Below are 22,991 nucleotides of genomic sequence, written 5' to 3'. Positions count from 1 at the left end.
CTGGAGGTCAGAAACGGGTCTATTTCCAGTCTTCCTGAACTTCCAGTAGGCCCGTTTTTCGGCCTCCCTGAGCCTCCTCGTGCGCCCTGCATTTACGTGCATCCAAAACAGACCACGTGGGGACTCTTGTGAGGGGAGGGGTGGGTAGGTGGGGCCAGCCAGGAGTGGGATTACGGGGGTTCTCCGAACTGCACAGAATCTTAGCTAGAGGTTCTCCCGAACCCCCAGCAGCCCACCTGATTAAGAGACGAGCTGAGGTTTAACCCGGGTTCAGATCACCTATGAGCTGGATGCTGTAGGGAAAAAAACCCCAATTCTAGCTAGTTTTTCCCTGCCACTTCCCAGTACAGTAATAAGGAAAAAAGGAAATTATAAAGCAGAGAATGACAACAGATTTTGAAGGATTCTATCCTAGTTGCTTTTCCCATTGCTCTTCATTGCAAGTTTTTTTTTTCCCCTTTACCGTCAGATTCAAGTTTAAACCTATCCGACACCGTTTCGACTTTAAGCCTCAAAAAAAAAAAAAAGTGCATTCTTGTAACAGCGCTGGCGATTAAAAGAAAACACCGGATTGTTTAATTCAAAGCCTCTTGTGTTTTGGAAAATTTCCAGTCATTTCCAGTCACCGTTTTAACAGGGGGAAAAAGCATTCCTGAATTCTAGAGAGCTCGGCATACCTTTCTAAAAAGGCCTCGAGGATTTGAGCAGCTTTTTAAACGTCTTGAAATAAACTCCCACAAGGATAAACCAGAACACAGGTAGTCCTCCACTTACAAGTTCACTTAGTGACGGTCCAAAGTTACAACGGCACTGAAAAAAAGTGACTTTTTCACATTTATGCCTGTGGCAGCATCCCCAAGATCGTTTGATCAAAAATTCAGAAGCTTGGCAACTGACTCATATTTATGACCGTCGCATAGGTTCGTGCAATCCCCTTTTGCGACTTTCTGATAAGCAAAGTCAGTGGGGAAGCCAGATTCACTTAACAACCGGGTTCCTATCTTAACAACCGCAGTGGTTCGCTTAACGACTGCGGTAAGAAAGGTTCGTACAACGGGGCAGAACTCATTTCCCAAACGTCTCGTTTAGCAACAGGAATTCGGGGCTCAATTGTGGTCGTTAAGTCGAGAGCTACCTGTATTCTATTTCGTCGTCAGCAGGTGAATGACATCTGACAGCAACCCATTTCAAAATACCAGTGATAAAATAACAGTAAACATGCACATATCTAAAAATCTAATTAAAATAAACCCACTGGGAGATTTTTTTTTTTTAAAAAAAAGGCTGAACATACAATTGAGCAGAGAAGTAATAAAACAGTTAATTTTTAAAGAAAAAAAATGACAGAGATGACAATTACACACAGAACACCCCATATTTGGCAATTTAACTGCAATTTAGGTTATCTCAGCTTAGCTTATGGATACTGTATGACCATATATGAGTTTGATGCAGGTTTGACATATTAAATAATTGGGGAAAGGGAAGAGGGGGGCAGTAGATTATGATCACGTCCGATCTCGTAGCTGACATTCTTGGCTAATATTTTCTTTGGTATACAAAAGCACAAACACAAGATGCAGAACAAGATGTTTGGGCACCCCAATCCTGAACTTAATACTGAATTTCTCTGCGAAAAACAAGCCATAGCTTATTCAGTGGTTCATTTCCAAAAGACCCCACCCACTCCCAACGCAGCCCCCTTTTCAGCCCTAGGCGATTTACGCGGTTTCCAACGACACCTCCTCGATGAAAACATAACTTTTGGCTCTGATCCGAGACTACAGAATAACGAAGAGCTGGAAGGGACCTCGGAGGTCTTCTAGTCCAACCCTCCCTTGCTCAGGTGGGAAACCAAGCAGAAGATGCAAAGACACATGGGAACTTCTCAAGAAGCAAGGCCTTCAACCACCAGCCCATACCAACCCCCCCCTTTTTTAACGATATGCTTAAGCTATATTATCGTTTCAGCCTGACCGACACCTTCTCTGCTCAAATCCCATCCTTTCTCCGTGGAAAACCAAAATTGGCAAGAAATTTAAGCCTTGCCCTTTCACCTCCTGATGAGGTCTTCAAGAGAAGCTTGGAGCTTGCGTCCTACCCTTTCTCCAGCTGTAGAGTCTGATGTTATACCACCCCATGCGTGGCCCCGGGCTAAGAAACAGCTGGATGGATTTTTTTTCTCCCCAATGTCAAATCCATTCCAAGCGCCATATTTTAGATTTCTGACCTAGAAGAGCCGATCTTAAAAAAACTTGTTGACATCTTGTTGACGATGGGCCTTCGGCAGAGTTGCAGATGTTGCTTTTAAGGTGAACGATCTTTCAGTTGTTTGCTCCAGAGCTGAAGAAGGTGAAGAAAGAACCCGGTGTGCCCTCATCCGTAAGGCTGGTTTTGGGGTCTCTGAGACAGTCGGCCACAATGTCCTTGGGCTGGCGTAGAAAGAGCACCAGGACGGTGATGTTGTCGGTAGAACCGCTCTCCTTCGCTGCGGCCACCAGCTTCTCCGCGGTCCGAAGGCCGTCTCCGTGGTTTTGCGTCAAGTGCTCCAAGACGTGGTCCACCACCTCGACCGGCTGGATGGCATCGAAGAACCCGTCGCAGGCGAGGAGGACGTAATCTTCCGTCCCCGTCAGCTCAAATGATGCGCCATCCGCGCAGCCGGAGATGTAAGGTTTTTGCAGGAGATCCCCTGTAAATGATTTAAAAAAAGAGGACGAGAAACAGGAGATAAAATACAGGCAGTTCTCGATCAAAATTCAGACGCTTGGCAACGGACTCAGACTTATGACGGGTCGCAGTGTCCCGGAGTCACGTGATCCCCTTTTGCGACCTCTGACGAGCAAAGTCAATGGCGAAGCCAGATTCACTTAACAACCGTGTTACAAGGGCTGCAGTGATTCCCTTAACAACTGTGGCAAGAAAAATCGTAACATGGGGCAAAGCTCACTGATCAGTTGTCCAGTTTAACAACAGAAATGTTGGGCTCAATTGTGGTTGTAAGTCGAGGACTACTTTTATTCATAAAAGGAGGACAGGTTCCACTTCCTTCGGTCCACAGCCAACAGAACAAATTCAGATTTGACTGCAACTTGAGGTAAATTGTCGTTTCCCCTGTTATACACCAAACATCGTTTCTCTTTCTCCTTAATAACTTAATAACTACTAAGACTGTATTACTATTCTTCTTCTCATCCTTACTAGTATCTATCTCTTCCCACTTATGGCTATATCCATGTTGCTTGTATCTTTACAACTCATATTGTTTTTATTGTTTCCTAGAATGATTTGATTGCTTATTAGTATCCTATGACTATCATTAAGTGTTGTACCTTATGATTCTTGTCGAATGTATCTTTTCTTTTATGTACTCCGAGAGCGTATGCACCAAAGACAAATTCCTTGTGTGTCCAATCACACTTGGCCAATAAAGAATTCTATGTTCTGTTCTGTTCTGTTCTGTTCTGTTCTGTTGTGTTCTATTCTATTCTATTCTATTCTATTCTATTCTAATTCTAATTCTAATTCTAATTCTAATTCTAATTCTAATTCTAATTCTATTGATGTCAAGGAAAGAGAAGCAGCAAAAGAAAGAATTCAAAAAGTGAATGGTCTCACAAACCACAGATAAGATTTCAAGGAATTTGTCTTTGGTGCATATGCTCTCAGTGTACATAAAAAGAAGAGATACATTCGTTCAGATCACCACAACTGTCGACTGAAGTTGAAGATTGAAGTCCATTTCTGTATCGATTGATTACAAAGCAAGATGATTGTTAAGAGAGAGTTGTGCCCCATTTTACGCCATTTTGGCCACGGCTGTTATGCAAACCTCTGCCGTTTAGGGAATCAACATGGCTGCTAAGTAATTCTAGCTTCCCCCAAGGACTCTGCTGGTCAGAGCCAGCTGGTATAGGTCGCAAATGGGAATCACGCAACTGTCACAAATACGTAAATATACTCCGGTTGCCAAACTCCCGAATTCTGATCACATGACCTTGTGGTTGCTGAGGTTGTAAGTGTGAGGACCGGTGATAAGTCACTTTTTTCACTCGGTCATTAAATGAATAGTGGTATACTGAGGACTACCTGCATTTGCATTACCTAAGGATCTGAGCGAACAGGAACATTACCTAATAATCTGAGCGTTAGCCTTGAATATTAACGTGGGCTTCTGGGAGCCTATTGAAAATATTAAAAATATCACTGCAGATGCTTTGGGAGCGAACAGCACGAACTTCATTCCTCAATCTGCACTGTGTCAGGTTTGAGTTACTATGGCAATGCGCTGTACGGAGCAGTTTTTAACGTGAGCGCCTCAATGGCAGCCAACATGCCAAGGTTTTCTGAGATGCCAGTGTTTCCGTGAATATTAAAAACAGGCAGCCTTGGGGATGGGGTGGGCTGGGGTGGAGTGGAACAGAAAAGAACAGAATAGAATAGACTATAGAATAGAATAGAATAATGACAGATAATAAGGGTAGAGGAGAGGAGAGGAGAGGAAAGGAGAGGAGAGAAGAGTGGTGGAGTGGAGTGGAGTGGAGTGGAATGGAGTGGAGTGGAATAGAACAGAACAGAACAAAACAGAACAGAACGGAACAGAACAGAACAAACAGAACAGAACAGACTATATAATAGAATAGAATAATGACAGATAATAAGGGGAGAGGAGAGGAGAGGAGAGGAGAGGAGAGGAGAGGAGAGGAGAGGAGAGGAGAGGAGAGGAGAGGAGAGGAGAGGAGAGGAGAGGAGAGGAGAGGAGAGTGGTGGAGTGGAGTGGAATAGAACAGAACAGAAGAAAACAGAACAAAACAAAACAGAACAGAACAGACTATAGAATATAATAGAATAATGACAGAGATAATAAGTATCAGACAGAGTAGAGTAGAGTAGAGTGGTGGAATGGAGTGGAGTGGAATGGAATAAAAAAGAACAAAATAGAACAGAACAGGAATAGGAAATAGGGGAGGGGAGGGGAGGGGAGGGGAGAGAAGAATGACAGAAATAATAATAAGTTAGGATACGATAGGATAGCTTTATTTGGCCCAATGTGATTGGACACACAAAGAATTTAGGATTTAGAAATTGGAATATGTCTGGCTCTTCTATTTGGTAACAATCTCATTCTTTTATCAGTTTCTTGCCCAAAAACACTTCACTTTGCTGTCACAGTTTTTCTCACAGAATTTTTTTTGTTTTTTTTGTTTTGGTAGTTTCTATTTGTGGAGGCTAACAATCTGAAGCAATCCTGCTCGATTGAATAAGGAAAGTTGCCACCAATCTCCCAGTGCCCTGATCAGCTGGCTGTATCATTTGGGCTAATTTTCAGCAATTTTCATTGGGCTAATTTTCAGCAATTTTCAGTCCTTGACTGACAAGTTTGGATTCAACTGTGGTCGTTAAGTTGAGGACCACCTGTACAATGTTCTCCAACTGGCTTTAGAAAACACGCTTACCAATTGCTCTGGAAACAGCCAGGGTGCCGTTTACACGCCAACAGTCCATGTATGTTATGCAGCCTCCCAAATCTTCTATGCGCTGTCGTTCATCCTATAAAGGCAAGGAAACACACACACCCCCTAAGCCTTCGTTGTGTAACAATGCAACAAAGAAAGGAGAGATTTGGGAAACGCGATGAAGAAAAATCGCATCCCTTTTCGTTTTCATTCAGGCTCCTGAAACCTTCTCATACAGTTCAGGGAAAGCAAGATCTCCTTTAAAACCTTTTTCGAAATATCTATTTCACTTTTTCTTACGGAAATTACTGCTGAATTCACACGCAGATTGCGGTTCATTTTAACCAAGGGTAGGATTGAAAAATTTTAGCAACTGGTTCTCTGCCTGGTTGATGGGTGGGCGTGGCCATGGGGGCGTGGCCTACTCAGCTTCCGGCACCATGGCGGGGGAGGGATGTTTCGCCCTCCCCAAGCTCTGGAGGATTTCCTCGAGCCTCCGGGAGGGCGAAAACAGCCTCAATGTGCCCCGACACCCTCCCCGCACTCCCCCCGTTTTTGGCACACGATGGGACAGGAAGGCCCATTTTTCGCCCTCCCCAGGCTCCAGAGCCTTTCTAGGAACCTGGGGAGGGTGAAAATGGCCTTCCCCACCCACCCCCGGAGGTCTAGAAAACCTCCTAGAAAGCCTCTGGAGCCTGGGAAGAGTGAAAAACCGGCCTTCCCCCAGAGGCCGTCTGGAGGCTGGAAACAGCCTGTTTTCCAACTTCCGGTGGGCCCGGAAGGCCCAAAAATCAGCTGGCTGGCGCGCACATGCATGCTGGAGCTGAACTAGGGCAACACTCACATGCCCACCGATATGGCTCCGCGTGCCATAGGTTCGCCATCACGGATATAAGGTCTCCTGCTTGAGCAGGGGGTTGGACTAGAAGACCTCCAAGGTCCCTTCCAAGTGTGTTATTCTTCAATTAAAAAATAAATCAAGTGTTGTGACCTCGACTCCCGAGCATGTCCTAACAGAGGAGGTGATGGGGAGGAACTGACAAGGCCTCTCTCTCCAGGATCCTCCTCTCTGGCAATGCCTCAGGTTCCATCCGAAGGCCAAGAGGAACAGCCTGGGATATGCCAGGAGGAAAGCATATCGGAACAACAACAGATAGGGAGCGAGGATGATGAATCCTGGCTTGATCCCAGGCAGCGTCGGAGGGAGAAGCATGCGCAGCAACGAAAGAGGCGTGGGAGGGCCAGAGATTGAGCTGAGTCACTGAGCCACACCCCACAAGGAATAAAAGTGGGTGGGATTGCTCTTCAGGCTTTGTGACGGTCAAAGTTAAAAACCTGAGGGTCACATCGCCTTACCTGAAATCTGGCTTGTGCATATTTGGATTGGACCCTGGCCAATTCTTGCTTCGTGGATTACTTTTTGCTACTGAACCGGACTGAGGAGAAACTCTCTCTTGCTGACTGTGAGTGAAAACTGACTTGGCAGGCATTTCGCAGTTTACTGCCAAAACTCTTATCTGCAAGGGTTTCTAGTCTGATTACTTAATAAAATCTTGGCAGGCGTGCCTGGTTGTGTGTTTGCCTGTGTGGGGAAGGGGGACAGAACATCAAGGATACATAAAGAAATTCGGTTTTCGGACAATTGGGGGGGGGGAATCTTCCAAGTAAGTCAATTACTGTTTTTTATACCAAGGTGAGCCAAAATAAACATAGAGGACAAATTGCAAAGAACTACATTTACCTCTCGTTCTGGTTTGTGAGGTTCCATCAGAGTTATAACTTTTCCTTGCTGGACCAGGATCACTTGTGAGTCCCCCAGCCACGCTATGTGTAGTTTGTCGTCAACCAGGAGACAAGACACCCCTGTCGTGCCACTCCGAAGCTTCTGCAGACAGGTTTCAAAAAAGCAGAAAAAGTTAGTTTGCCCTCACCAAGACTGAAATATAACACATGAGAAAAAGTCACACCTGTTGATTAACCACAGGGCAAAAAGAGATCTTGTATGAATATTCTGCTAAAGGATACAGAATTTATAACAAGCTAGCTAAAGGATATACAATTTATAACAAGCTAGCTGATAAACCTGCGTTGTCCGGGTATTTATTTATCCATCCCAATCCTGTATTAGACAGGAAGAGCAACTTCCCCCTGAGCCCTGATTTCGGCGAGAATTAAATTAGTTAAAAATGTTTTCCCTGCAGGCAATAATGTTTTATTAATCATCAAAGCCTTGTTGAAAATGTCGGAACCAAACGTTGGATGGGGGAAAATCCAACGTCTAATGTTGGATTTTCCCCTTTACCAGAGGGAGCCCCCTTGTGGAGTACTGTGAAACCATTACCATGGCAACTCCACTGTGCTATACAGTAGAAGCCATTTTCAGGCAGTCCAGTAGAAGCCGTTTTAAGGCACAACAGGTTGCATCTTAACAGAACACAGACCCCGAGGGCTGTTAGGGGTGTCTTACCCCCACAGTGTTTTTTTCCAGAAAGTCACCTGTGTACCAAGTTTGGTTGAAATTGCCATTGCATGCCAAAAGCGGGGGAAGCACGGGGTCGCGCAAGCATGCGCAATGGGGCGGAGCGCATAGAATTATGGGCCTGGGCACACACACATGCGACCCTCCACATTCCCCACGCTTTTGGCACACGATGGCAAAAAGGTTAGCCATCACTGACCTATATATTCTCTTAAAAGATATGAGATGACACTGAATTGACACCACAGGTTGTGCACCACCCACCATGTCTTCTCCTCAGTGATTATTAAATAATAACTGCCACTCAGAAATGCACGCACGTACTTCTTTCCTCCCTCTTTCTTCAATTTTTATAACGGACATGCATAATTGTGAGGAAAACCGCATTTCCCCCCCCCCCCTGGAGATTTCATTTCAGCCTTTGCACAAGGCCCATTATTATGTATGACAATTTCCCTTCTGAGCTTCCGGTTTTAAAACTGTGCAAACCACGCGGAACTGGAACAAAAACCAAGTGTGTGTGGGGTTTTTTTTAAAAAAAGAAAGAAAACAAGAAAACAAAGAGATCTTTGTTAGTTGCGCCGAGTTCTGTTTCCAGCTGAATAACCAACCACAGATCGGTGATCGCTAATATCGAAACTGTGACAAAAAAAACCCCCCGTATTTTCTGCACACACGAAACCTTTATGTTGGTATATAAAATACTTTACAAAGCACGCTGCAAATCCATTAATGAACGAAAACTTTTGCAGCGGATCCTGAAGTCTGATCTTTTTCTCGCAACGTGAGGCACAACATTGAGGCTAACCACAGCCAACTGTATTCTAATCCTCTACGGTTAGTCCTCAATTTACGAAAATTGAGAGTAGGATTTCTGCGGTTAAGCAAGACACGATTATTTTTACAAGTAACTCAAAGCTGTGAACGCACCGTCCTCCTCCTATTTTCCCCACAACAAACAACCCTGTGAGGTGGGTTGGGCTGAGAGAGAGAGAGGAACTGGCCCAAAGTCATCCAGCTGGGTTTCATGCCTAAGGTGGCACTAGAACTCCCACACGTTCTCCATCTAAAATCCACTCAGCAAACCGACGTCCGTTTTGGGTTGGTGGCATCTCAACCAATTTAAACCAATTTAAAGCAGGCACAGGTAAGTCCTCGACTTACGACCACAACCGAGCCCAAAATTTCAACTCCAACTAAGCGAGACCTTTGTTAAGTGAACTTTGTTAAGTGAATCTGGCTTTCCCCATTGACTTTGCTCATCAGAAGGTCGCAAGAGAGGATCATGTGACTCTGGGACATTGCAACCGTTATAAGTATGAGTCGGTTGTCAGGCATCTGGATGCAAATCATAGGACCATCGGGATGCTATTAACGGTTGTAACTGTGAAAAAAGGGTCATAAGTCACTTTTTTCCCACTACTGTTCTAACTTTGGTCGCTAAACGAACCGTTGTAAATCGAGGACTACCTGTAAAGAAAGGTCGCTTGTCAAGAGAATATCTTTCTCCAAACTCGCCCCCTAATTTTTATGTCCTCTTTCGTCAACGATCTAATGGCATTTGGTCCCTTCAAACGGGGTGTGTGTGTGTGTGTTTGTGTGTGTGTGTGTGGCCATGGGGGTGGGAGGGAGGCATTTTCATCCTCCCCAGGCTCCAGAGGCTTTCCTTGAGCCTCCAGGAGGGCGAAAACGGCCTCCCCTGGGCATCCGAGGCCCTCCGGAAGCTGGAAACAGGTGTGTTTCTGGACTTCCGATAGGCCCGTTTTTTGCCCCTCCAGAGCCTCCGTGTGCACCCTGCGCTTACCTGGCATCCAAAATGGGCCGGGTAGAGACTCCTGGGAGGGGCAGGGTCAACCAGTCCGGTTCAGCGAACCAGATTAAAATTCACCCAAACCGGTACGAACCGGCTGAATCCCACCTCTGCCTTCAACCCTTCTACCCCGCTCACCTCTCTCCTGGCTCTTGAGAGAAACATGTCATCCGTCTTCTGAAAGGAATCTCTCAGAGCTTCCGCTGGGCTTTCTAGAAGCTTCTTGTGATGCGCCAAGTTGACGTGCAAATGGGCCGCGGCATAATTAGCGGCCTCGATCCCTCCATGACCATCGTAGACGGCAAAGTAGGCTCGATCTACGTCATCCTTTCGGTGGCCAGGGTGAGTAAAGACAGAAGAAAAATATAAAACAGGTATGTTGACCCAAGCTTACAAGAAATAGAGAATTGAAATGTGTGTGTCACACACACACACACACACACACAGATGTTTTCCAACAACAAAGCCCATCAGAGATAGTTAACTGGGACAAAGAAGGACAGAAGTGGCGAGAGAAGAGAATATCTGTAATTCAGATGAACTGTGAGGTCCTTGGTGCTCTCCGAGCTTGGTTGCTTCCTTGCAGATGTTTCATTACCCAACTAGATAACATTATCAATGGTAGAAGAGAGTGGGAGCTGCGGAGGAGAGGAGGAGGAGGAGAAGGAGGATTGTGGGGTCCCTGATGCTCTCTGAGCTTTTTGTTTTCTTGCAGATGTTGTTCTGTCCCCAACCCCACGCACACACCCCAACAGACGTTCAGGAGTTAAAGACCAAACCAGCCGGCAAAATCCTTTCCCTTATGATAACGGAACTTGGCAACAACCTAGTGGCTGCCTGCCAAGAGTTTATTATTTACAAAGAGGAGAGATAACTTCTCCCCACTTCTGATACATCAAAGGAAAGCAGCTCAATAATTACGAAATTAATCAAGTCCAGAGGTACTCCAGCAAAGTCTTAAAGCAAAAGTCCAGCAATGCAGAATGGCGTGGAAGCTTTCAGCTTTGTTCGTCACAAGGTTTGACTGGCCACCACGCTCCCTTTTATATCCTGTGGGGTGTGGTTCAGTGACTCAGCCTAATCTCGGGCACGCCTTTTCTTCTGTTGCGCGCGCTTATCTCTGCGATGCTGGCGTGGGTCCAGCCAAGACTCATTACCCTCATCACTGTCCATCTGTGGCTGCGTGGACGTGCTTGGCCATGGACCTATCTCTTGCCCTTCGGCGGACACCGAAGGCATTGCCAGAGAGGAGGGTCCTGGAGAGGGAGGCCTTGCCAACTCCTCTCCTTCACTCTCGGAGTCCTCTCCTGACGATGACACAGGCTCCGGTAATGGAGCCACAACAGATGTTTCATTACCCAACTAGGTAACATTATCAGTGGTAGAAGAGAGTGGGGCCTGCGGAGGAGAGGAGGAGGAGGAGGAGGAGGATTGTGGGGTCCCTGGTGATCTCTGAGCTTGGTTGTTTTCTTGTACATGTTTCATTACTCAACTAGATAACATCATCAGTATTAGAAGGGAGTGAAGTTTGTGGAAGGGTGGAAGGAAGGAAGGGTGGAAAGAAGGAAGGAAGGAAGGAAGATGAGAGAGGAAGGAAGGAAGGAAGGGAGGAAGGAAGATGAGAAAGGAAGGAGGAAGGAAGGAAGGAGGAAGGGAGGAAGGGAAGGAAGATGAGAAAGGAAGGAGGAAGGAAGGAAGGAAGGAAGATGAGAAAGGAAGAAGGAAGGAAGGGAGGAAGGAAGGAAGGAGGAAGGGAGGAAGGGAAGGAAGATGAGAAAGGAAGGAGGAAGGAAGGAAGGAAGGAAGGAAGGAAGGAAGGAAGATAGGAAGGAAGGAAGGAAGGAAGGAAGGATGGACTGTAGGGTCCTTGGTGCTATCTGAGCTTTTCTTGTAGAGATTTCATTACCAAGCTACCATCAATGTACTGATGATGTTACCTAGTTGGATAATGAAACTGCAAGAAAACAACCAAGCTCAAGAGAATATCGAGGAAACTGAACAGTCAGAAGCTGCAATTCCAAAATAGGTTAGCATGATCACGGAGGGCAATTTTTCTATCAGTGTGTCCTCTCTTAGCTTCTTCTAGAAACTCACCTCCAGGCCAAAGAGTTGGTTAAATTCCGGCAGGGAAACATGTCTATCTTCCATCTTCCGTCGAGTATTACGAGTTGCGTGGATCGAAATCTGAAGGTAGCGTTTGGACAGCTTCAAGGCGGGAAGCTCTTTCTGCCATTCGCCACAGATCTCCAAGAGTTTGTTAAAGAAATGGCGGTGCAAAGGAGCGGCTACCAACACTGCGGGTGAATTAAAAAAGAATTCGCTGAAATAAGTATTTGGAAACTTTCACGCCTCACCTGGTTATTGTCAACTCGCAAAGCTTCCCTGGCCTGCTCTCGAGGTCGGGGTGGGAAACTGACGAAGCAGCACGGCAGCCAAAAACAGAAGCACATTCCAGACATAGCTCTCTCAAGGCTGTCTCCCAGGGTTACCTACAGTGGCCAGAGGGGAGTGATCTCTACAACCCACAAAATTGCTCCATTGGCGAATGTGACTGATGACACACCCTGGAGAAAGGGGGGGAACAGGGTCACGATTGGGGCGTAAATTATGTGGGGTCAGAGTTGGCTTCACCTGGAACGTGCTGACATGAAGCCCCTAATAAATAACTGGGTTTCTTTTGAAGCTTGGCTCGTCGGAACCCTGACAGTTATCTTCAACCTGAACTTTACAGGTAACCCTTGACTTACAACCACAACGAAGTCGAACGTTTCTGTTGCTAAGCGAGACATTTCTTAAGAAGTGAATTTTGCCCCATTTTACAACGTTGTTAAGTTAGTAACACGGCGGTTGAGTGAATCTGGCTTCCCCACTGAAGAGCACAAAAGGGGATCCTGGATACTGCGACCGTCATAAATGTGAGTCAGTTGCCAAGCCTCCAAATGTGATGATCTGTCCCCGTCTACACACACACACAAACACAGCCAGCCGAGGGTTAAGAAAGCAGTTGGCACGCACACAGGTCGTTATCTCAAACTTGGCAGCAATATAAGCACCGTCTGCCAAGAGCTTTTACTGCAACAGATAACATAAAATTACATACGCATTGCAAATAGTCCAGCAAAACAATATCCCTTTCGGCAGCTTCAGATGTTGTTCAAGTGACTAGCCATAGTTAGTTTTTGTTCGTCACGGAGTTTTACCAGCCACCACCCTCTCTTATATAGTCTCTGGGGTGTGGTCCAGTGACTCAGTTCTAATCCCTAGCCCGCCTCCTTAACTGCTGCAACCGTTTATCACGCCTTCGTTGGCGTGCATCCAGGAATGACGGCTCTCCTTCTTCGCTCTCATCCAAGACACCTGGCTCCTGGCTAATCTCCTCTCCCTCGGCCGGCACCTGAGACAGTGCCAGAGGGGAGGGGCCTGGAGAGGGAGGCCTGGCTGACTCCTCTTCCTCATATTCGGAGCTTTCTTCCTCCGATGAGATAGGCTCAGAGGGCGGGGCCACAACATGTAAATCATGGGAGCATGGGAGATGCTGCAACGGTCTTAAGTGTGAAAAAGCGTCGTAAGTCCCTTTTTCGGTGCCTCTGTAAACTACCAACTGTTGTAAGCCGAGGGCGACCTGCTCAAACGACGATGAACCAATTTTAAATGATTTTTTTTCAATTAATTAGAGATAAACCACCTGGGAGCCAAAATAAGGAGCTTTTTGTAAGAAGAGATTGTGAACCGAAGGAGGGCAAATGCTTACGGGTTTCGCTCTCACCAGCCTCATCCTGGTTCTGTTTTTTAAAATCGCTGAGGTCGCTCTGCAGAATCCCGCTGACCGCGGCGTGAATTAAGGAGGCTGCAAGAAGAGGGGGGGCACCCCTAAGGGAAAAAAAAAAAAAGATGGGATGAATGAAAGAGCCATGCAGAGAAAACAGGCAAAACAAAAGAGTTTCCAGTAAAGGAGAATATTTGTCTCTCGAGGTTGGAACGAGGGGTGCTTGGTGCTCTCTGCGGTTAGTTGTTTTCTTGAAGAAGTTTTATTACCCAACTAGATAACATCATCAGTGCTAGAGGGGAGGAAGGTTTGCAGGGAGGAGGAGGAGGAGGAAGTGATGTGGAGAAGGGAAGGAGGGATGGAGGAGGGGGAAGGAAGAGGACTGTAGGGTCCTTGATGCTCTCTGAGCTTGGTGGTTTTCTTACAGACATTTTATTACCAAACTAGGTAACATCATCAAGACTAGAGGGGAGGGAGGTTTGCAGGGAGGAGGAGGAAGAGAAGGAGGAGGAAAATTATGAGGCCCCTGGTGTCTCTGAGCTTGTTTCTTGCAGACATTTCATTACCCAACTAGGTAACATTATCAGTGCTAGAAGGGAGAAGGGTTTGCAGAGAGGAGGAGGAGGACGACGACTGTGCGGTCCTTGGTGATTTCTGCGCTTGGTTATTTTCTTGCAGACGTTTCATGACTCAACTAGGGAGTATCATCAGTTAGAAGGGAGTGAGTTTGGAGACAGAGAGATAGAAAGATAGATAGAGAAAGAAAGAGAGAGAGAGAGAGAGAGAGAGAGAGAGAGAGAGAGAGAGAGAGAGAGAGAGAGAGAGAGAGAGAGGACTGTGGGGTCCTGGATGGTCTCTGAGCTTGGTTGTTTTCTTGCAGAAGTTTTATTACCCAACTAGGTAACATCATCAGTGCTAGAGGGAAGTGGGGATTGTGCAGAGGAGGAAGGGTAGGAGTAGGAGGAGGCCTGTTTGGCTGTTTGCTTGCAGACATTTCATGACCCAACTAAGGAAGAGAAGGAGTCCTTGGCGCTCCCTGAGCTTGGTTGCTTTCTTGCAGACATTTCGTTGCCAAACTAGGTTACATCATCAGTGCTAGTAAGGAGTGGGGGTTTATATAAACTGAGAGCAAACAGAAAGGTTGTGGCTCCTATTTATGGGAGACCTTTTAAGTTCCTACAAACTCCACATGAACTCCACAGGTCTTGTCAATTGCAAATCACAACAAAGCAAAATAACGTATGAAAAAGGGTTGCAGGAACTGGGTGTGTCTACTTCAATGAAAAGGACTAGGGGAGACATGATAAGAGTGTTTTAATATCTCAGGGGCTTCCACAAAGAAGAGGGGGTCAAGCTCTTCTCCAAAGCACCTGAGGGCAGGACAAGAAGCAATGGGTGGAAACTAATCAAGGAGAGAAGCAACCTAGAACTAAGGAGAAACTTCCTAACAGTGAGAACAATTAATCATTGGAACAACTTGCCTCCAGAAGATGTGAATGCTCCAACACTGGAAGTTTTTAAGAAGAGGTTGGATAATCATTTGTCTGAAGTGGTGTAGGGTTTCCTGCCTAAGCAGGGGGTTGGACTAGAAGACCTCCAAGGTCCCTCCCAACTTCTATTCTATTCTACTCTTCTAGAGAGCTTCAAACAATCCATTCTGTTTCTAACTTTCTTACAAATCCCAGCTTCAAACGGTTTACCCCTTTCCTCTGCAGCGCAAGGGGGTTATTTTCAGCACCGAGCTAATTCTTGGAATTTCCTGTTATTCTTCTCCCTTTCTCAAAAAAATAAATAAATAAAAATAATACGAATTCCTATTCTGCTCTGTAACTGGAAACACTCACTTCCTTTTTCCTTTCAAAATTTCCTACCGGATGTCAGGCCTGTGCAAGGATGCACTCTGCATCTTTTGTCCTGGGGAATATGTAATAACTTTAGGATTTAGAATTCTTTATTGGCCAAGTGTGATTGGACACACAAGGAATTTGCCTTTGGTGCATATGCGCTCAGTGTACATAAAAAGACAAGACACGTTCATCAAGAATCATAATAATCACACTTAATGATAGTCATAGGGTACAAAGAAGCAATCAAATCATACTAGGAGACAATCAATATAAATCATAAGGATACAGCAACAAGTTACAGTCATGCAGTCATAAGTGGGAGGAGATGGATGATAGGAAGTATGAGAAGAATAATAGTAATACAGTCCTAGTGAATAGTTTGACAGTGTTGAGGGAATTATTCGTTTAGCAGAGTGATGGCGTTCAGGAAAAAACTGTCCTTGTGTCTAGTTGTTCTGGTGCGCAGTGCTCTATAGCGTCGTTTTGAGGGTAGGAGTTGAAACAGTTTATGTCCAGGATGCGAGGGGTCTGTAGATATTTTCCCAGCCCTCTTTTTGACTCGTGCAGTATACAGTATATAACTCCCTTGCCAATCACGAGAATCTGGCTCGTGATAAGATAAAATCAAAAATCTGTGATAAGCAACATTTTGCACCCCCGTCAGGCGTCCTATTCAGTGCTGTTTGATTGCACTAAAGGAATCTGATTTGTTCACCGTGGAAACCAAGAAAGAATTCAGTCTTGTCCGTTTAATTTTTATGCCGCAACTCCGGGCAGCGTATATAGATTGTACAAAAAATGGAAAAATAATTAAAAATATATTAAAATGCTAAAACCCTATACAGGTCGTCCTTGAGTTAAAACCGCAATGGAGCCTTAAAAGAGGCAGGACAGTTTTTGAAGCGAGTTTTGGCCGTGTTTTACAACCTTTCTTGCCACCGTTGTAAAACGAATCATTGCCATTGTTCAATTAGTAACACGGTTGTTAAGTGAATCTGGCTTCCTCGTTGACTTGGCTTGGTCAGAAGGTCACAAAAAGGGACCACGTGACCCTGGGACACTCCAACTGTCGTAAATACAGGCAGTCCTCAACTTATGACCACAATGGAGCCCCAAATCTCTGTTGCTAAGAGAGATATTTGTCAAGTGAATTCTGCACTGTTTCATGACCTTTCTTGCCACCGTTGTTACGTGCGTCACTGCTGTTATTAAGTTCGTAACACGGTTGCTAAGAGAATCTGGCTCCCCCCCCATTGACTTTGCTTGTTAGAAGGGGACACTGCAACCGTCAGCTGCCAAGCCTCCGAATGTAAATCCCACGATCCTGGGGATGCTGCCAACGGTCATAAGTGTGAAAAACGGTCCTAAATCACTTCTTTTTCAGTGATGTTGTAACTTCGAATAGTCACTAAACGAGCTGTCGTAAGTCGAGGACTCTCTGTACATGCCAGTTTGCCAAGCATCCAAATTTTGATCATAGAGCCACCGGGGATGCTGCAACCGTCATAAATGGGGGGTTGGGGGGGAAGGAAGGTAATAAATCACTTTTTTTCATTGCCGTTGTAACTTTGAACGGTCACTAAAGCAAACGGTTGTAAGTCAAGGACTGCATTTTAAAATTTAATTTCCCCCAGACTGCAGAAATATGACATAGCCCCTGGCTGTATTGAAAAAGGGTTATTTCTCCATTCAAATAGGACAAGAAAATTCCAGGCTTGTTTTGACTTGCTCAAAATGTTTCACATTTCAAGGATAAACCTTGCCAAAATTAGTGTTAGGTGAGATCAGAATTATGCCATCGTTGAAAGTGAGCAGGTAAAGGAGACAATGATTGCCTGGGCTAAAAACTTTGGATATGCAATACCCTGTTTCCCCCAAAATAAGACATCCCCTGATAATAAGCCCAATCGGGCTTTTGAGCGCATGGCAATAAGGCCAAGCACTTATTTCAGGGTTCAAAAAAAAATATAAGACAGGGTCTTATTTTCGGGGAAACACGGTAGAATTAGATAAACGGCAGAAACCGCGGGAGAGAAATATTAAATTGACTATGTCGACTGCATGTAAAGAAAATGTGTATAAAATGTTTTATAGATGGCATTTTGCATCATCAAGATCGGCAAAAATGTATAAAGATAGATCTGCTAAATGCTGGGAGTATAATCAACCCTCTGGTTCATACTACCATATGTGGTGGACATGCCCAAAAGCTAAAAAATATTGGATGAAATATTTTGGGTGTTTGTGGCGTGCCCCACTCCCCCATGGCCCGTTTTTGCGCCTAGGAGGCTGAAGTGAGGCCTACTAGGCCCAAAATGGGGCACGGGGGGTTCGTGGCGTGCCCATGGCCCGTTTTTACATCTAGGAGGCTGAAGTGAGGCCTATTAGGCCCAAAATGGGGCACGGGGGGGGTTCGTGGCGTGCCCATGACCCGTTTTTGCGTCTAGGAGGCTGAAGTGAGGCCTACTAGGCGCAAAATGGGGCACGGGGGGGGGGTCGTGCGCACATGCACAGGGGGTGAGGCATATGGGGCGAGCGCGCAGATTGCATTATGGGTGCTGGCACACGGGCATGTTGTTGCACACGCACGCGGACGCTTTTGGCACGCAACAACAAAAAGGTTAGCGGTGTTAGGGTCTCCTGCTTGAGCAGGGGGTTGGACTAGATGACCTATAAGGTCCCTTCCAACTCTGTTGTTTGTTATTATCTGTACCATAAGATCAGCACCCAACTTGCAACATTTAAGTAACCCAGAGCACTTTTCACTAAACGTCCACCAGTTGAATTAAAGTCAGCAATGACTCTGGATTTATCAACCTCCAGATTAGCCCTTTGGAGAATTTCTGAGATAAAACTAAAAAGCTATTTAACAGACCTCAAAGCTCTGGCTTAGAAGTATTTATCTAACCATTGTTCTGTTTACTTGCACACTTCCTGACATGAAAGGACGGTTTGAGGGCAGGCCAGTTCAAAAAAAAGAAGAAGATTGCATAAAGCAAAATTACAAAATCTTCCAGGTGCCTCCTGGCCATTGTATCTTCAAGGGGTTAGGAAGTCTTGTAAACAAATGCCCAAAATGTTACAACCATCCATAACAAACATCCATAATTTTGATCAACGGAAAACGAACCACAGAGAGGCTGGGAAGGAAGGAAGATCACAACAACCCCAAAAGGCCATAAAATGAGGTGTGACTCGCTTAACAACCGACTTAACTGTATGTCAAAATGATCGGCCTGGCTGGAATTAATCTGGGTTAGGTGACTTTTCCCTCCTAGGTTATTGCATGAATTGACACCAAAGATTCTGGAAAGGTTTTGAACTGAGGAACCAGGTCAGGCATTCAACGCAAAGCTAACACTGATGATGTTATCTAGTTGGGTAATGAAACGTCTGCCAAAAAAAAAAAAGTTCAGAGAGCACCAAGGACCTAACAATCCTCTCTTCCTCCACTCCCTTCTAGCATTGATGATGTTACCTAGTTGGGTAATGAAATGTCTGCAAGGAAACAACCAAGCTCAGAGAGCACTCAGGACCCCATAATTCTCCTCCTCCTCCTCCCCCTTCGACTCTGGACACCCCAGTCCCTTTTCACACTGATGATGTTCCATAGTTGGGTCTTGAAAGGTCTGGAAGCAAACAATCTTGCATTGCCTTCCACCCGCTTCTTTGCAAAGAAATCCGGACCAGCAGAGGAAGGAGGGGGGGGCTTTCCCCCACCCGTGTCCCCACGCCAAGCCTCCCTCACTCCCCCCATCCCCATTTAGCCAAAACCACCCTCAAGAAAACGGTCCCCAGGCCCGTTTTGCAAAAAAGGCCCACGCTTGGGATCGGAGAGCAGAACCTGCCACACACACACCCCACGCGTGTCCATGCAAAACAAAAAAAACAAAACAAAATTGCACCCGCCCCCGTGGGCCTTGCAACGCCCGCGTGGAGGAGGGAAAGGCGTGCAATGCATCGCCTTTCACGCGCTTCCTTGCAAAGAAATCCGGGCCAGCTGGAAGGGGGGGGGGAAAGCCCTTTTTTCCCCACGCGTGTCCCCACGCCAAGCCTCCCTCACTCCCCACCCCCCACTTAGCCAAAGCCACCCGCAAGAAAACGATCCCCAGGCCCGTTTTGCAAAAATAAGGGCCCACGCTTGGGATCGGAAGGCCGAACCTGCCACCCTCCACTCCCACGCGTGTCCATGCAAAAAAAAACAACGAAACAAAATTGCACCCGCCCCCCGTGGGCCTTGCAACGCCCTGAGTGGAGGAGGGAAAGGCGTGCAACGCATCGCCTTCCACGCGCTTCTTTGCAAAGAAATCCGGGCCAGCGGGAAGGGGGGGGGAAGCCCTTTTTTCCCCACGCGTGTCCCCACGCCAAGCCTCTCTCACTCCCCCCCTCTTAGCCAAAGCCACCCGCAAGGAAACGGTCCCGGGACCCGTTTTGCAAAAAGAAGGGCCCACGCGGGGGCTCGGAGGGCCGAACCTGCCACCCTCCACCCCCACGCGTGTCCATGCAAAAAAAAAAACGAAACAAAATTGCACCCGCCCCCCGTGGGCCTTGCAACGCCCGCGTGGAGGAGGGAAAGGCGTGCAAATGCATCGCCTTCCACGCGCTTCTTTGCAAAAAAAAAAAAAAATCCGGGCCCCCTTTTCCCCCCACGCGTGTCCGGCTCTCACCTTCTGCCCAGGAACCCGCGAGCCCGTTCGCTCAATTCGCCCGCCGCTTCGTCCGGCCGGAGCAAAGCGGTGGTGGAAGCGGTCCAGGGCGGCGGCTCGGCGGGGCCCAAAAGGCCGGGGAAATCGCGCAGGAAGCCGGCCAGCCAAGCCAGCTCCGGCCGAGCCATGGCCGAAAAAAAGAGCGAGAGCGAGCCCGGCTGGAGGCGGTGCCCTGCGGGTGCAAAAACGGCCGCCTTCCCGGGGCTGCCTGGAGAGGAGAGAGCCCGGCTGGCTTCCTTCCTGCACCCCCCCCCTCCTTCCCTTCAATGGGGAGGGGGGGAAAAGGGGGAAAAAGGGGAAGGGGAGGGCAGCCCCCCTCCCCCCCTCCCCAGTGGGCAGCTTCCTTGTGCAAAGAAAAGCCAGCCTCTTTTTTTTTTTTCCCCTCTCCCCACCCCCCCCATGCAAAACTTTTCCTGTTTGGACTTGGAGGGGGGGAGGGGAAGGGGGGAGGGGGAGGGGGAGGGGGAAACCAGCCGGCTTCCTGGGCGGGTCGTTCAAGGGGAAGGAAAAGCAGCGCGAGCAAGCCCAAGCCGAAGTTTTAGGGGTTTTTTTTTATTAGTGGGGTAGGATGGGGGGTCGACAGCGATCGGGGTTCCTGGGGTGGGGGCTGTATGGGGGGGGGTGTCCTTTAATGCAAAAAAAGAAAGAAGAAAGAAAGAAGAGAGAGAGAGAGAGGAAGAAAGAAAGAAAGAAAGAAAAAGAAAGAAAGAAAAGGGAAGGGAAGGGAAGGAAAGAAGGAAAGGAAAGGAAAGGAAAGGAGAAAGGAAAGGAAAGCACGATTTTTTACTCATCGCATGCAAACCTGTTTTGGGGCGAGAGGAGAGACCAGTGGATTTCTTGGGGGTGTCCTTTAAGGTGATAGATAGGTAGGTAGGTAGGTAGGTAGGTAGGTAGAGAGGCAGGCAGGCAGGCAGGCTGACTGACTGACTGACTGACAATGATAGATAGACAGACAGACAATGATAGAAGACAGACAGACAATGATAGACAAACTCAGACAGACAGACAATGATAGACAAACTGATAGACAATGATAGATAGACAGACAATGATAGAAGACAGACAATGATAGACAGACAAACTCAGACAGACAAAGAGAGAGAGAGAGAGAGAGAGAGAGAGAGAGATAGACGGACAGACAATGATAGACAAACTGATAGACAATGATAGATGACAGACAATGATAGACAGACAGACAATGATAGAAGACAGACAGACAATGATAGACAAACTCAGACAGACAGAGAGAGAGAGAGAGAGAAACGGACGGACAATGATAGACAAACTGATAGACAATGATAGATAGACAGACAATGATAGAAGACAGACAATGATAGACAGACAAACTCAGACAGACAAAGAGAGAGAGAGAGAGAGAGAGAGATAGACAGACAGACAATGATAGAAGACAAACAGACAATGATAGACAAACTCAGACAGACAGACAATGAGAGAGAGAGACAGACAGACAGACAATGATAGACAAACTGATAGACAATGATAGATGACAGACAATGATAGACAGACAGACAATGATAGAAGACAGACAGACAATGATAGACAAACTCAGACAGAGAGAGAGAAACGGACGGACAATGATAGACAAACTGATAGACAATGATAGATAGATGACAATGATACATAGACAGAAGACAGACAATGATAGATGATAGATAGATAGATAGATGGGGGGGGACAAAGATACACTGTGGGGGCACCAGCCCTCTGGAATGAGCTGTCTCTTGAGATTTGTCTCATCCCCGACTTCGCCTTGAAGACCCTCTTGTTCCAACAAGCCGCCCTGGCCTAATACGAATTTTAGAATGGGTGTATGTTTGTTTTAATCTATGGGCCAAATTTTTATATATTCAATTTTAAATTGTTTTAAATTTTGTAAATTTGTATGTGTTTTAATGTGGCTCTACACCGCCCTGAGTCCTTCGGGAGAATAAACATAATAATAAGCATAAACACATTTCTCTAACACACACACACACTAGAGGTGTCCTTTAATGCAAAACATAAAAATAGACGCTGAAAACAACATGGATTGATGAGGGTTTTTCTGATTCTGGGGCAGCTGACCAGCTGTTTTGATGAGTATATGGAGTTTTATAAGTTTTGGGGGAGGGGTGTTGTGCAATGTCCGAAATGCCCCTTAGGAGATTGTGCAATGTAGTGAACTCTGTATCTTCTGCTAAATGGTAGTGGGTTGATCCTATTATGGCTAATGGCTTTCGTCCTGTGCTGGATCTTGGGTGAGGGGCTGCTGTGCTCATCCTATCCTTCTGCTTTTTGTTAGCTGTTGTTGTGGCCCGCCAGTGGCCAGCGGATCTGGCGACAGATTCGGACAGTGAGGAGGTTGGGGAGGAACATGGGCCAGTCCTGGAGTCTGGGGAAGGCCCGGATGAGAGCTCTGCGTCGGAGGCAGAGATGGGGCCAGGGCCGTCCGACAGTTATCAGCTGCCTTCGGAGTCAGACATCAGTGAGGCAGAAGAACAGCTGAAGCCTGTTCCCAGTGTGAGCTGCCAGGAGAAGGGAACAGCTAAGGAACAAGGGTCGACTCAGGAGTAAAGCCACAGGTGGACGGTGAATGGCTCCTCCCATAGGGAATAAAGAGGAGCGAAGGGGAAGGGAGCTTGCAGGAGACAATTAGTTCATTTGGGCGAAGATCACTTCCTGCATTCTTGCTAAGTATTGCAGGAGTCTGAAAGATATCAGCCTGGCCACTCTCCAAGCCTGATAAAGGTCGGTAATTGTGAACTATCTTGAAAGACTGTGGGAGAGGAAAGACTTTGCTGGAGAGGAATTCACTGACAATTAAATAAAAGGGGTTTATCGGGAGGAGGACTCGGCTTCGTGCTGCTGGAGAAGCCTAGGTCAGAACAGCTGTCAAACTTGACTGCAAGGAGTTTTGAAACATCCCG

The 22,991-nt window shown here is 46.6% G+C and overlaps 1 protein-coding gene across 2 annotated transcripts; it reads right to left on the bottom strand.

Annotated features, from left to right (window-relative positions):
• Positions 1-549: 549 nt before the first annotated feature.
• On the bottom strand, positions 550-20,820 carry PPM1F (protein phosphatase, Mg2+/Mn2+ dependent 1F). Of its 2 annotated transcripts, none has more exons than XM_034435784.3 (7): positions 20,026-20,820; positions 13,497-13,615; positions 11,840-12,039; positions 9,884-10,072; positions 7,198-7,341; positions 5,457-5,550; positions 550-2,692 (listed from the first exon to the last, which is right to left on the bottom strand). In XM_034435784.3, the coding sequence occupies exons 1-7, from the start codon at positions 20,190-20,192 to the stop codon at positions 2,325-2,327; spliced, it is 1,281 nt and encodes a 426-aa protein (XP_034291675.2). In that variant the 5' UTR covers positions 20,193-20,820; the 3' UTR covers positions 550-2,324. The 2 variants fall into 2 exon arrangements, with proteins under 2 accessions (XP_034291675.2, XP_034291676.2); XM_034435785.3 differs by having other exon boundaries at positions 13,512-13,615; positions 20,026-20,499.
• Positions 20,821-22,991: the final 2,171 nt, after the last annotated feature.

The sequence above is a fragment of the Pantherophis guttatus genome, chromosome 17 (assembly GCF_059756535.1).
Source record: "Pantherophis guttatus breed Tessera chromosome 17, ASM5975653v1, whole genome shotgun sequence".
Classification (NCBI taxonomy): Eukaryota; Metazoa; Chordata; class Lepidosauria; order Squamata; family Colubridae; genus Pantherophis; species Pantherophis guttatus.
This window is presented reverse-complemented; position numbering and strand designations above follow the sequence as displayed.

Coding starts and splice junctions, on each gene's coding strand:
- PPM1F (XM_034435784.3), bottom strand. CDS start 20,192: ATGGCTCGGCCGGAGCTGGCTTGGCTGGCCGGCTTCCTGCGCGATTTC. Junction 7,342..9,883: donor TCTCAAGAGCCAGGAGAGAG/GTGAGCGGGGTA, acceptor ACCTGTCTGCAG/AAGCTTCGGAGTGGCACGAC. Junction 2,693..5,456: donor GGCTGTTTCCAGAGCAATTG/GTAAGCGTGTTT, acceptor AATCATTTACAG/GGGATCTCCTGCAAAAACCT.